The sequence below is a fragment of the Nycticebus coucang genome, chromosome 1 (assembly GCF_027406575.1).
Source record: "Nycticebus coucang isolate mNycCou1 chromosome 1, mNycCou1.pri, whole genome shotgun sequence".
NCBI lineage: Eukaryota > Metazoa > Chordata > Mammalia > Primates > Lorisidae > Nycticebus > Nycticebus coucang.
The window spans coordinates 163829529-163845454 of NC_069780.1; the positions used below are offsets into that span (position 1 = coordinate 163829529).

The following is a 15926-nucleotide window of genomic DNA, read 5'->3' on the forward strand; positions in this document are numbered from 1 at the left end:
TTTGTATTGCCAGAGTATTTTTGTTGATTTTGCCTCATGATTGTTTTTCACCATTGCCTCTGGCAGTCCTCAGAGTTGGGGAGGTGTCTCTCCATGATTAGACCCCAGCAGTATCACTCTATTATTGCTGGATCTTTGTAGGGAGTGACTCTGTGTAGCTCCTCTGGGGCTGCCCCAGCCAGAGAGTTCTGGTCGTGGGAGCATCTCCAGAGTGTGACACGCCTGGATCCAGCAACAGGGCGGTGGGTGGTGCACACGGTTCTGGGAGTTCCTGGCACCCAGTGACTTTGGCACAGAGGGCCCAAGTCTCCAGCAGTCTCTGGCCAGGAAAAGGCCTCCACGTAGAAGCAGGGAGGGCTCCGGAGGGCATGCAGCTACCAGAGTCCCTGGCCAGACAAGCGGACCCATGTGGAGGCAGGGACGGTACAGAAGGGAGAACGCTGGGTTGCACGGCTCCCGGAGTTCCTGGTCAGGACGTGCAGAGCCCCGGTGGGCACGGGTCGCGGGTTGTGGCACAGCTCTTACTGGGGTCTGGGCGTGTGCCAATGGCAGTCACGGGTCAAGTTGCAGCTCTTGAGGAGGTCCAGTGGGCACCGATCACGTGTCGTGGTACAGCTCTTCCAGAGGTCCCAAGATTTTAATTTTTAAAAAAGTTCTCACTCTTAAAAAAGTTTAATACTATTGGACTAGGAGTAAAATGCTATTGTTATAAGATACTGAAAGATGATTGAATTTAATGCAGTGATGATCTGTCTATTGTGACTCCTGGAGTAACACCCTTGGAGTTTATTTTAATAGTCCATGTATGGAATGATATAATAATGTATAATCTGAAACTGCCTCATGGAAACATGCTAAAAGCAAATAGTATCATTGTTTTGAATATTGTATGTAGTACTATAAACTCACTTAATTCTTGGTTTTTGTTTGTTTTGTTTGTTGCCTTGTTTTAGTCATCTGTTATGATAAGGAATATTTTATCTTTCTAATAGAACCCTAATAAGTTTTAACTGAAATGTTATTTCTCTTTTGTGTCAGTGATCAATACATATACGTCTCTTCTTGAGAGCTAAGTAATTCATATATTAATTTAATATTTCTGTGGTATTTTTTCCTAGCCACACTCAGAGTGGAAGTGGAGGTAAGCCAACGCTTTTTAAATTACTTTTTATTGATACATAATATTTATGGAAGTGTATCTGTAATATTTTGTTATATGCATAGAATACATAATGATCAAGCCAGTGTATTTAGTATATTCATCACCATGAGCATTTATCATTTCTATGTGTTAAGAAGATTTCAAGTCCTCACTTCTGGCTATTTTTAAATGTGTGATACATTATTGTTAACTGTGGTCACCCTGCTCTACTGTTGAGAATTTGAAATGATTCCTTCCTACTGTATGTTTGTGCCCATTAACCAAGTTCCCTTCATCTCCTTACTCTCTCCCACCCTCTACGCACCCTTCCCAGCTTCTGGTATCTATCCTTCTGCTCTCTACCTTCATGAGATCAACTTTTTCAGCTCCCACTTGTGAGTACATACAATATTTGTGTCTCTGTGTCTGGCTTATTTCATTTAACATACTGACTCCCCATTCCAGCTATGTTACTGCAAATGGAATGATTTCATTCTTTTTCTTGGCCAAACAGTATTACATTGTGTAAATATGCCACACTTTTTAATCACTTCACCTGTTGATGGTTACTTAAGTTGATTCCGTATCTTTGCTGTTGTGAATAGAGCTGCAATAAGCATAGGGGTGCATGTATCTTTTTCATTTTTTGCTTTTTTTCTTGTAGACAGAGTCTCACTATGTCGCCCTCAGTAGAGTGTAGTGGCATCACAGCTCACAGCAACCTCATACTCTTGAGCTTAAGCAATTCTCTTGCCTTAGCCTCCCAAGTAGCTGGGACTATAGGCACCTGCTGCAACACCTGGCTGGGTTTTTGTTGTTGTTGTTGTTGTCGTTGTTGTTTGGCAGACCCTAGCTGGGTTCGAATCTGCCAACCCCAGTGTATGTGGCCGGTGCTCTAGCTGCTGAGCTACAGGCGCTGAGCCCACGTATCTTTTTAATATACTGTTTTCCTTTCCTTTGGATAAATACCCCCAGTAGTGGGATTGCTGAATTGTGTGATAGTTCTATTTTCTTGTTTGTTTTTTTGGTTACTCTCCATACTATTTTCCATAGTATGGAAAATTAGCTGATTTACATTCCCACCAACAGTGTCTGCAAGTTCCATTTTCTCTGCATCGTCACCAGCATCTATTATTTTTTGTCTTTTTGATAGTAGCCATTCTAACTGGGTAAGTTGTTATCCCATCATGCTCATCATGGGTTTAATATACATAGTGATGTTGACCATTTTTTCATTTACCTGTTGGCCATGTCCATGTCTTCATTTGAGAAATGTCTATTCAGATCCTTTGTCCACTTTTATTTTTTTTATTTTTGCTGTTGAGTTTCTGGTATCATCTGGATATTAGTCCTTTCTTAAATGAATAGTTTGCAAATATTTTCTCCCATTCAGGAAATTGTCTTTTCACTCTGTTGGTTGTTCCTTTTGCTGTACAGAAGCTTTTTAGTTAACATAGTCCATTTGTCTTTTTGTTTATGCCTGTGCTTTTGTGCCTCAGACATAAAATCTTTGCCTAAACCAATGTCCTAAAGTGTTTCCTCTATGTATTTTTCTATTTTCCATAGTTTTAGGTGTGACATTTAAGTCTTTAATCTATCTTAAGTCGATTTTTGTATATGGTGAGACATAAGGATCTAGTTGTATTCCTCTACCTATAAATATCTAGTTTTCTCAGCACCATTTATTGAAGACAATGTCCTTTTCCCAAACTATGTTACTGATGCCTTGTCAAAAATGAATTGGCTGTAAAACTGTGGCTTTCACAAAAAAAATAAATAAATAAAACTGTAGGTTAATTTCTGGGTTTACTATTCTGTTCCATTGGCCTATGTGTTTGTTCTTATACCAGTATCACACTGTTTCGGTTACTGTAGGCTTATAAAATACTTTGAAGTCAAGTAGTGTGATGCCTCCAGCTTTTTTTTTTTTTTTTTTTTTGCTCAGGATTGCTTTACCAATTTGGGCTCCTTTCTTGGTTCCACATTAATTTCAGGATTTTTTTATTTCTGTGAAAAACATTTATATTTTTATACATATTGCATTAAATCTATAAATTGCTTTGAGAAGTATGGTCATTTTAACAATACTAATTCTTCTAATCCATGGGAAGCCCCACACTTTCATCGGTAGTTTCTAATTAAGTCTTCAATATTTTTGTGAATTTCAATGACAAAATGCAAGATAGCAAAAGAGTTTATTAGGGCTGAAATGACAGATAGTTTGCAAGATAATAAATGAGATCTTAATATGGTCTGAAGAACAGCTAGTGACCTAGACTCTAGACTGGGCCACCAAGAGATTCTGAGCAAGTCCCTTCTTTCCTCCAAGTTTGCGATGGATCATTGGAAGACCCCAGTCCAATGTGCTCAGCGAAGTATTGATTTACACCAATTGAGCACAATTATTAATAATAGCAGCATCCCCTTTCACCTTCAGAAATATCTTTGTTTGGACAACAACTTATATAGTTTCTTTGAGTATGGTTCCTAAAGACCCCTATATTTCTCAGCAACAAAATAAGGGATTTGAACTAAAACCTTGGTGCTATACTAAAAGTCAAATTACAAATTCATTGTACTTACTTCCTCACATAGAAAGGACTCATTAAACACTTATTAAGTAAATATTTGTCAAACAGCAAGGTTCTTGAGAAATATGTGGTAACAAATGAAATAGGAGTTTAACTTTAAAAAATACATATTAAAAAGGTTACCATTCATTTCTTTCCTTGTTTTAACCATCATCAAAGTTTACACATTTACTTTTCATTCCATTTCATTTATATCTTGATCAGTATCTTTTTCTGAATGTCTCCTCGCTGTTAATTAGATTTTTTATCACCTCCTCACTTCTCTCTTTACACAATAAATATTTAACTCTATCCCATATTCAATTTTACTTTTTCTTGTGTTTATTCTCCCCCCCATTTCTTTCAACTCAAAAAAGCACAGTACCTCTAATAACCTCTAATTTTTTATGATCATTTCAGCCTTAGGAATTTATTATATAAAGACCAGCAAAGCAATAATTTTATGAAAGTATATGAATAATAATTATATGAAAGAGTTTTTTTGCTTAAATGGTCAATATGAAAGAAAAAGTTTATGTAATTAAACAAGAAAGATTCATTATTAAAATGTGTGAAAATTACGTGAACAAATTATAAAGTTAACAGAAAATTTTGCCCCTGTTCCAAATGAAGGGATGTTTCCACCACCACCAGATGATGACATTTATGATGGGATTGAAGAGGAAGATGCTGATGACAAGTAAGAATAATTAGTGAATTGCTCTTAGAAGATTATTGTATATGCTGAAACCTACTTTTGATTTCCGATCAGGACAAAAAACAGAAAATAGTATTCTTTATAACAGTACCTGAATTTTTTAATAATTAATTAACAACAATAGCAAATTGGGAAGTGTAATTGCACTAACTTCAATGAAACAGTAGATTGGAAGAATCTCAACTATGGCAAAAGAAATTTAATGAAAAAGTGATAAGTTACAAGTATTGTAGATGTTTTTTACAAATCTTTTCCTGTCATTTATTCATCAGTCTATAACTTATATTTCTAAAAATCTCTGGAGAGTTTATAAATTGCCCAATCATTCCTTGTATAACATAAATATACGCAACCCAAATAAATTGAGACCATAGGCTATTTATAGCAGAACCAGTATTGAATATTTCATCCTTTAGCTTAATAATAAATATCTTGATATTATTATAATAATTTCTTAAAATTAAAATACTTTAGGTTAATAATAAATTTTCTCTTTTCATCTTAAAATGGCATATTTAAAAATTTTAAGTCTATTATTTATTTAATTTTAATCATAAATAGAGCTAAATTGATGGTTAAAACTTTTTCCTGACAACTTCAAACTTTAAGAACCCAGAAAACTCTCACCTAGAAAAAAATGATCAGCCCTGGAGGAGCAGTGTTCAGACCCCCCAGTCTATAAATTTGATAGCATCATCTTGTTGAATGTGTTTCCTGCCAGAATGATTAATTCAGTGTCCATATAAAGAATCTGAATGTCCATGCAACGTCTTCACATACCACTAATTACTACATTCTGATCAATGCCTGCATGCTCCAAAGCTCCACGCTCCAGGTTGAAGAGAAGAGTAACACGTGGTCCTGGGGGATTTTGAAGATGTTAAAGGGGAAAGATGACAAAAAGAAAAGCATACGAGAGAAACCTAAAGTCTCTGAGTCAGACAATAATGAAGGTTCATCGTAAGAGTCAACCAACTAAATCTGGTGCACAATAACTACACTAATATTTAATCAAATGCTACTAATATTCTATAACCAATAACCAAATTCTGATAGGGTTAACCTATCTTAACGTTATTTACCATTAATCAATCAGCCTCATTTCTAGTGTCATTCTTTAAATTCATGCATTACATAAGAGGAGTCCAAGTATTCAAAAATCATGGAGTTCTGAGATATATTTTATTTTCCCCACAAACATGCACAAAAGCACACAGTTACACACCTGTGTGCACACACCCTCATACCCTCATACACACACTTCATTTAGTAGGATTTTTTAAACTATAGCATTACATTTAAAAGCTCACAATTCTAATTCTACATTTTACTACATAATGTTTTTTATTGACTACTTTTAAAAATATTCATTTTCTTTTCAAAGTTAAATTGCTAGAAATAAAGTATATGATTTATAATTTCTTTTCCCTAACTACAGTATTTAAAATCTCTGTAACTCTGTTCCACAATAATGACATATTAATATTATTACAATTATATTTCTCCTATTAAAATTATTCTAAACATCTTAAGTTTGTCTAAGTAAAAATTAAACCATTATTTTTCTTTTCCATCCCCCAAATAAGCAGCTAGCATAAATTCCATACATACGAGTTGAAAGGATCTTTATCATGTTTCCTGATACAGGAAAGTGTTTCTCTTTTATGTCTTCCAAATAAATTTGCCACTTTTCACTAAAGTCTTTTTAAGATACTAATTCTATATAGCATTCTTAATTTTAAACCCCTTTGGGAAACGCCAAAATTTTCAGTTGAATTATTGAACAGTAGAATTGAAATGTTAAGAAAGCATGAGAAATCTTCTTTTAAACAGTATTATGCAAATATAATCCTTACTTCAAAATAAGACATTTTCTTCCTTATACACCACTCAATTCTGATTTTGAATCATTTGAATTAATAATCCCTCACCACTACTTTAATCAGCTGTTCCTATCTGTGCACCATTCTTTTAATGGGAGGGGGAAGATGTGGTGGGGGGGTGTGTGTTTAGAAGTCATAGTTCAGAAAATAATAAAAGCAAAGGTCTTTTTTGTTGCAACTAAATACCACCTAATCCTGATATCAAATCACTTCTGTTAATAAGCTCTCACTGTCTACATCAAGTGAACATTCCTCTTATTCACCATTCTCCTGGAGGTATATACATATATACATAGTGGGAAAACATGGTCATGTTCCTTTGACCTCTATTAATTTTGACTTTGTGTTTTTCCTCTTTAATTCAAATAACCACTTTCAGCCAGAGATATGTATGCCATAAAGACAAAAAAAATACTGAGTCCGTTAAATTTACTCTGATGTGATACTACATGTAAACCTCACAGAACAAATCTGAAAACATTGGTCTAAAGGATGTGAGTAAAACAAACCAATTGAATATCTTTCTGGACTGTTGACATTTTTGGCCAACATTGTGGTTCAAAAACAATTTTATTAAATTCCAGACTGATGGACAGAAACTTGGATTTAGTGGAGAAATGGAGAATGAGAAAGGAATGATGGTCAATAGCCTTCGGGCTGTTGGCTGCTCATACCGATCCTATGTAAAGTAATCAATTTCCATGTTCATATTGATCTGATTAGAATTGTGTTTCATTTTCTTTCTAGTTTTCCCCCTCCTCCTAAACAATTGGGTAAGTAATAAAAGCTAATTGTAGATACTTTATTTCTTATAGGTAGAGTAGTGGGAAAGTATTGGATATAGTCACAGTATCTGTATTTACGTCTTGCCTCTGAAAATAATTAAGTGTGTAACGTCAGGCAAGTCACATCTCCTGAGTGGCCACCATTGCTGAACAATAAAATAGCAGGATGAGAAAAATTTTAAATATTGGTGGTTTTTAAACTGTTCTTCCAGGAGTTGCTATGGACTTAGGAATCAATGCAAGAGATAGGCACCAACAGCTCCTTCATCCCCTTCACCCTAATAGATAGCCACGTTTAATATATCTTAAAGATCTTAAAAACATGCCACATTATATGACTTTTGAACCCGTTTGATTTTTTAAAATGTTAATTAATATCATATTTGGAAATTTTTTAAGATAACAGTTTCTTCTTTGTACAATTTCAATCATTTTTTATCCCTGCTGAGACAGATCTTTAAAAGATTTTTTTGAATTTATGTTGAACAAAAAAAGTTGTCTCATAAGAATATTCAAGTGCTTTCAAAAAGTTTATTTATTTTAACCTATAAATTTACTAAATGAGCAAACCAGTACAAGATAACCTATTCATCCATACTCTTTATCTGACATTAAAACTTTGTTTTCAATTATCTTTTGGAAAATATGTTAAGCGACTAACTCAAATTGATCAGAACCTGATGATATGCTTATATTCTAATCTATCATATTCAAAAAGTATTCAAAACCTTGCTCCACAAGAAGTAGTTATAAAATGAAACAAATGTAATCAGTTGGATAAGAAATGTGTTTTTTATTTTAACTTTTTCTTGCTACTTCTAAGCATTTTAAGTACATGTTCATGGAGTAGTTTTTTTTTTACTCTCTGGAAACTAATGACATTTTTAACGTATGTATTATGGATTTTTCATATAATTGAGCAAGTTTTACGCTATGAAATTAATTAATCAAAATTTACACGCATGCATCTATATCTATGTAGTGAGAAATATTTAAGGAAATCAATTTCTTGCCCTGCCAAACAGCATCTCAACACTTTATGGTAATTATTTCTTAAAATATTCACAATCTCTTCAATTCATATCTTCTCCTTAATTTGCTGTGGAGCAACTTAATAGGTGGAGAGAAGGAGCATTCTTCCTGACATTATTAACAAGGCATCTAGAAGGAAAAAAAGTAGCTACAGACTGGAAAAGCCATTGAACCCAGTTGAGGTCACAGCCGCTTTTCTGCCAATACTGTTTCTCAACACCTGCTCATATCAACAGTATTTATTAAGAGAAATACTCCATTTCTTTCTGACAATGGCCACTAATGTTGACTTGTTTGTCAGCAATTTGCTACTCCTTCTATTCATCACACTTGAAGATCTTCAAAGAATCACAGTCACCATACTGTGTGGGTTTTTTCCCCTGATAATAATAGTTCCAATCATGGTCACTGGTTTTTTGAGGAAAACTTACCAGATGCATCCAGGGAGATAAGAACACAGAGCACTTTCAGGAGGAATGTGCCCAAATACCCCCAAATTTCTTTCATTGGCCCTGAAGCAATCTTAAGCATCATTGATGGCTGGGCATGGTGGCTTGTGCCTATAATCCTAACACTCTGGGAAGGCGAGGAAAGGATTGCTTGAGCTCAGGAGTTCGAGGCCAGTCTGGCCAAGAATAAGACCCCATCTCTGCAAAAAATAGAAAAATTAACCAGGTATGGTGAGTGCACCTGTTGTCCAGCTACTTGGGAGGTCGAGCCCAGAAGTTTGAAGTCATAGTTGTAGTGAGGCCACTGAACTCTAGCCAGAGAAAGACTCTGTCTTAAAAAAAAAATTGAACATTCATATTGAAACTTAAACTAATGGTATTTCAACCTTTGGTATTCTGTCTTTTGTTAGACATGGGAGATGAAGTTTACGATGATGTGGATACCTCTGATTTCCCTGCTCCATCAGCAGAGATGAGGTAATTAAAATATTTTCATTACCATGAAGTAATGAAAATGAGATTGCCCAAGAAAATTCAACTGAAACGAAAACGCATTGGGATGCATGTCTGCTGTGTGCCATTACGTGTGCTGTGTCCTCTCTAAAGCTGTGTTTTCTTTCTGATCCCAGCTCTAACCCCTGCTGGCTTTGCAGGTGGGCAGTGCTGATCCTCCTACCCCTCCCCTAAGCCTTTCATCGCCCTCCCCTGTCCTCTCCCTCCTCCTGTCCCTCCTTCTGCTCTTTGTCTCCTGGCTCTGCTCTGTGACTCACTCACTAATGTGTGCGTTCATTTCTTCATTCATTCATTGGTAAGATATATCTGATATACTGATCCCAACTGATCTCACTGAGTCATCTCCTTTCATTTTTGTTATTTTTCCCAAACCTTTTTGTCTTGAATCTATCTCAGCCCTCACTTACCTTGTTCAAGCCACCTCTGTCCTCCAAAAGATGCTCTTTTCTATGGAAAAAAAAAAAAAGGATTTTTTAAATGGCTTTTAGTTATGTCTCTTTTTTCATGAAAAGAAAAATCAGAATTCTGAGCATCAGAATCTCAAAGGCTCCATTCAAATTAAAAATAAAAAAAAAAAAGCCAACAGTGAATAGTGACATTCTTCAGATTACTTAAAGTTTCAGTTTAATTTAAGGCTAAAATTGAATGAAAAATCAGTTTAGATTGATTACTACAAAAGGAGACCCTGTTAAAAAAATTTTGAAGTAAAAACATGGTAAGATGCCCTCTCATACACCAATAAGTATGTGAGGTGATTAGTTAAAGGATGAGAGTAACGTAAATGGAATACAGTAAATGGTGTCTACCAAGCGTGAGAGAACTCTAAGTATTTATTTTTTATCAACATTGTTCAACTAATATTTTAAGAGAATCAAGAAAAAAGAATTTGAAAGGAAAATATACAATCATTTATATCCGAAGACCAAGTTCCACAGGCAAAACAAATAAGAAAGATGAAAAGAGACTCATTCTCCTTTTTCAATTCTCCATGAACAAAAATTAAATCTTCAGTAATATGTTCTAGTTTTAATATTTCCCACCACTTGTGTTTCAGTCCTTGGCAGTTTCTAATGCATTTTTCATTTTGTATTACTGTAGAAATCCCACCACATTCCATACAAGAACTCTCTAGAAATCCAGAGCCACACCCTGGCCTTTTCTTCAAGCAAAATAAACTACACTTTGTTTACTATGGACTGTTTTCATCCCCATTTCTTATTTTCAGAGTTTAAAACAAGTTTACGTTCTCTAACATAACATTCTATTTTTAAATAAACTTCAATAAATGTATAACTTGTAGGGCATTTTTAACTTTCGTGCATATTCTGATAGCATGATCTGGGGCAATAATTTCACAAAGAGAAAGACTGAATATTAGTTATCCTCTTTAAGAAGATCCTTTTGGGGCCAGGTGTCCTGGCTCATGCCTGTAATCCTAGCCCTCTAGGAGACCGAAGCAGGTGGATTCCTTGAGCTCAGGAGTTGGAGACCAGCTTAAGCAAGAACAAGACCCTGTCTCTACTAAAAATAGAAAAACTGAGTCAAGAGGATCACTTGATCCCAAGAATTTGAGGTCGCTGGGAGCTATATTGACACCATGGCACTCCACCCAGGGTAACAGAGTGAGATTCTGTCTCAAAAAAAGAAAAAAAAAATCCTTCATATAAAATCTAAAATCTTAACTTTTACCTAATTTTTTTCATTAAGCAATACTCTAGCTCCATTTTAAGTGGATGTGAAAACATTAACATATAAACTTCTAAAGGCATAAAAATCCATTTTTGAAAAGTATTCTTTTTTCTACGTTGAACAGTTTGATGAGAATATTTCAGATTGTATATGAAACCTGCACATTGTACCCCTTGATTGCACTAATGTACACAGCTATGATGTAACAATAAAAATAAATAAATTTAAAAAAATAGAAAAAAAAATTAGCCTTTTCTATGATATTGGTCAAACCATTTAATTATTTAGGAAAGGCTTAAAATATAGAGGGATTGAAGAATAGGTTGAATCATATGATTGGCAACCATGTGTAAACTATAACTCAGTCATTTCATATGGCTTAGTACAATAGAGAATCTCTCATTTCCATTCTAACTCTCGTAATTGCATTCTCTTGAAAATTCCTTTCTGTATTATGAAATGTCATCATTTATTACAAAAAGTAGTAGTAGGTTTCTAAGAAAGAATTAATTGAAGATAAAATTTAGCAAAAAATAATATTGTGCATAAATTTATTTTAGACACTATTCCATTATTCTTTTTATATTTTCTAAACAAAGTGTTGTTTTTATGTGTGTTTTGCCATTCTAGTCAAGGAATCAACATTGGAAAGGCTAAGACAGAAGAAAAAGACCCCAAGAAGCTAAAAAAGCAAGAAAAGGAAGAAAAAGACTTCAGGAAAAAATTTAAAGTATGTCATATTTAAATATACAAAGTTCAAAGCACTAATGAAAAAAACCTATGATTCTTAAGTTCCAAAACGCAGTTTAAAAGTGTAATAATCAATGTTATAGACAGCATTCATTTATACATCAATTTGTACAGAATTATTTTGTACAAAATTTGTTTTACATTTAAATTTATTTGTAACACATGCATGAAATACATATTGTAATAATCATCGAAATTTAGTTGTCCTTTGAACCTTGATAAGAAGATACTAAAAATAGTTGTATTATATTAGTGAAGTTATGAGTTGTTTGCCCCCCAAATTTTTCTGGAATTTATTACTTATCTTTGGAAAACATTGAACTATTTAGGAAAGGTTTTAATAATAAATCTGTCAATAAATGATTGCTCTTATAATTCAGACCAACCAATAATTTAAATGTTTTGCTTTCTTTTCCAGTATGATGGTGAAATTAGAGTCCTCTATTCAACCAAAGTTGCATCGTCCTTAACTTCTAAAAAGTGGGGCACCAGAGATCTACCGGTAAAACCTGGTGAATCTCTTGAAGTCATACAAAACACAGATGAAACAAAAGTTCTCTGCAGAAACGAAGAAGGAAAATGTAAGTCACTGCACACTCTACTTGTATATGACACTTCAGAATAACAACCAAACAAGTTGTAGCGAGCATCCTGTTTTATCCTGTAGTGACTTTGTACTTTATAGAAAACATTAAGAAACTGAAGATTTTGCTGTGCTGAATTAAATGCATTTTATTTTAACCTCTTTTTGTTTACCAACATTTATTATATATACACTCTAATATCAAAGGTAAGACCAAATTAGTACTTCCCAAAATATGGTTGTTGTGTATGTCTTAAAATTGCAGTTGCCTGGACCCACTCTTGACTTGCTGAATCATGAGCTCTGGGAATTATATGAAATCATATGAAAACTTCTTCCCTAGTTTGTTCATAGGTACAGTAATGTGAGAATTGCCGTGTTAAAGTAGCGAATGACTTTTGCTGTGACCTGGTTTTGGAATTATGTAGAATTTTAGGTATTTCACATCTAGAATTTTCAGTTTTCCTACCTTGCAAATTCACTTGTTTTTATTTCCTCTTTGGACAGATTTAATGTGATATACTATTCCAAATAAATAGATGGCAATATTTTTGTCAAGTTTCAAAAAGAAGTTTATTGGAAGTCCAGGAAGAGTAATTTAAAATTATATTGTCATGTACTTGAAACTGGATAGCCAACGAATCTGCACCATTTCTGCCTGGTTAATCTACAGGGAAAACAAGGACTCAGAGTTTAATGTTAATAGGAGGAAGGTGACTCAGGGATAGGAACTGAAATGGAGTTCTAAGAATAAAACACAGTGACTCAAGGGTGGAGGAAATGGATGTGAAGTTATGTGTGGTTAGCTTTTCAAAGGAAAAGGTGGAATGTGAGTACAAAAGATAAAGGGCAGGGACAGTGTATTGTTACTAGTTGAAACTTACTAGAGATAATACATAGAAGGGGCCCTGGAGATGAGAAAAACCCCATTCAGCTAGCATATGTGGAGATCGACCCTAAAGAATAGCCTTGAATGCAGAAAATAACGACAGAATCTCTGCAAGTTGACCACCCAAGGACTGTAGCAAACTCATCAATATACAGAGGTGGTCAACTTAAGGACCTAGGCCTACTGTACTGATATGTACATGTGGTACAAGTCCAGTCAGAGAAAATGAGATCAACTTAAGGAGGTGATCAATCTAGGGAGGTGGTCAGCTATGAAGATTCTCCTGTATATGCATTAAAAGATTTTCAAAATATTCAAAGATTTTTAAATGATTAAATGTTATGATAAATATACTCAATTTAATATTTTTAATGATTATGACAATAATGTAATGGATTTCTCATGACATAATAGTAGGAGTAAGAAAGACATAAATGACCTCAACAAACGTATGAGTATAGATGAGCAGGAATAAATATAAATATAATGTCAGTAACAGAAATTTTAAAAAGAGACTCCTGTCTTCCTAGGAATCAGTGGGACTTAAGAAAGAGGAAAAGCAAGGCCCAGGTTTGTGGCTTATGCCTATTAGCATAACACTCTGGGAGGCCAAGGTGGGAGGATAGCTTGAGTCCAGGAGTCCAAGACCAACCTGAGGTCAGGAATTTGAGACCAGCTTGATCAAGAGTGACACTCTGTCTCTATAAAAAATAGAAAAAGTTAACTCAGATGGTGGCACACATCTGGAATCCCAGCTACTCAAGAGGCTGAGGCAGGGGGAACCTTTCAGCCCAGTGAATTATGTAGTGAGATTGTAGTGAATTTGTAGTGAATTATGATGATGCCACTGTAGTGAATTATGATTGTAGTGAATTATGATGATGCCACTGCATTTGAGCCAGGGTGACAGAGTTGAGACCCTGTCTCAAAAAAAAAAAAAAAAAAAGTGGCTAAAATAAAAATGAGGGAAAGGAGTAGTCATTCAGTGATAATTTTAAAATCTATCATTTCCTATTTGAACATCAATAATTCTAAGTACTATTACACATACTGGAGGGCTCTTGACCGCTTATAATTTTTCATCTTTTAAAAATGAGAGGAAGAAACATTTAATAAACTTCTGGTAGATGACAACCAGTCAAGAGTTTCATGTAACTGGGTAACACATCTATTTTTTTTTTTTTATGCCATACCTAATACACTTTACAATTTCCAAATTCAATGATAACTACTTCAATTCTTAGGTGGCTTTGGGATCCATCTCAAACAGGGTGGAAACCAGATAATTGTACCTGATTATATCAGTAACATATACATATCTGTTACTTTTTATGTAAAGACTTTCTTTGGGGTGGACTTTGGCTTCCCCATTTGGAAATGATTCTGGGAAATATCACTAGGCAAGTAGAGAAGTGAGACAGGGAAGGGAACACAGCCCGAAAGCCTTGTTATTCAAGGAAGTTTCACTTGGATAGTTGGAGCTTCTTCGCGCTGGGGAACTCTGAGTGTCAGTGTTATCCCATCCAGTGGGAAACAAATTGAGGTACGTGTACACCAACTCCTGTTCGTCAGGGGTTGCAGTCTGCTCCTGGGCAGGTAGGGAGCAGTTCGTGATGCTGAGCAAGATGGTAAAGAGTTCTGGAAGCTAGAGAAAAACCATCAGAAAAAAAACCAAAAACCTAAAATGTCAGTGCCAAGCAGAGGGATCCGTAAGTACTCAAGCGGTGAGGGTGAGGATGTAAGGGAGGGGTGCTAGGAGTCTCTGCTACTGTCTTTCAGGTTGATTGTTATTCCAAGATTCAATGACCGCATTTGCTTAATTTCACTTTCATTTTTTTTTTTCAAACCTCCTGCTTATTCCTTCTTTGGACTGGTTGACATTCTCAGTTTTTTTGATCCATTCCTCACATACCTCTGTAGGCTCTGGGATGATAGTTGTGTGGTGTGGATTCAACCCTCCTTCCCCTGGATAATCGCAGTAACCTTTCAAATGATATGCCCATCTCTACCCTGCCTCTCAGCAAATCCACTCACCACGCTGTTACCTAAATATTATTTTTTTAAATGTAGTCTTTAAGCTAGCACATAAAACCTTTTATGACTCAGCCTCACCAACTGCTGCTTCCCATCTACAACTGACACTTCAGAAATGCAAACAATTTACTTGTCATTCCCTGAATAAACTGTGCTGTTTCATCTTACCATGCTATTTTATTCAGCTTGGAATGCCCATAATTGTCTATTAAAAACAATTCAGTTGTCTTGTAAAATTAGAAGCATCCTCACTGTCCACTCCCAGCTGCCCCTCACAATTAATCTCTCCTCAATTCCATGTTACTTCTTTTGCTGCTGTAATTGTCACTGTTTTTTGCAATCTATTACTTTAATAGACTCCGAGCTTAAGAGTAGCTTCAGGAAAATGTTCTCAACATTGTACTGCCAAATATAGCGTGATGCCTTGCATGTGGTGTGGGGCTGGCTGGCTGGAAAGTAACAATTTGGAAATGATATTTGTATAACTAGATGTAAGTCTGAGGTGTAGACACTCACAGGAAGAAGTCTGTTGGAAAGCTGAACCAGTTAGAACTCAGAAGTTGGCTGTCTTAGCCTTTGTAATGTGGTTTACTTACTGTGTGTCACGGGGGAGCTGCTAAAGCTCTCAGTTCCTTATTTTGGCGTCTTCTGATTAGTAGCAAAGGCATTTGCAATCCAGCACCCTGGTGGTCTGTTATGTACTCTTCATTCTTCTTTAATCCATCAAAGAAAAGAAAGCACAGTTTACTTCAACTCAGAGCTCCTAAAGAAAGACATTAAAAACTAAAGCATGAATAATGTAACACAATAAATAAATAAGTGAGGTGAGAGTTATGTTAACCAATTTGATGTAAATATTCCACATTATATATCAAATCAGCACTTTGTAT

The 15926-nt window shown here is 35.1% G+C and overlaps 1 protein-coding gene across 3 annotated transcripts in view; it reads left to right on the forward strand.

Moving 5' to 3' along the window:
• The window catches only part of FYB1 (FYN binding protein 1), a 168853-nt gene that overhangs the window by 141497 nt on the left and 11430 nt on the right, over positions 1 to 15926 (forward strand). For 2 of the 3 annotated variants that reach the window (XM_053591798.1, XM_053591791.1), the window contains exons 10-16: positions 1119 to 1141; positions 4345 to 4411; positions 5252 to 5389; positions 7060 to 7085; positions 8989 to 9055; positions 11411 to 11510; positions 11949 to 12111. In XM_053591798.1, coding sequence (XP_053447773.1) covers positions 1119 to 1141; positions 4345 to 4411; positions 5252 to 5389; positions 7060 to 7085; positions 8989 to 9055; positions 11411 to 11510; positions 11949 to 12111 — 584 coding nt within the window. The remainder of the gene's footprint in view (positions 1 to 1118; positions 1142 to 4344; positions 4412 to 5251; positions 5390 to 7059; positions 7086 to 8988; positions 9056 to 11410; positions 11511 to 11948; positions 12112 to 15926) is intronic. The other variant, XM_053591801.1, reaches the window with a different exon arrangement.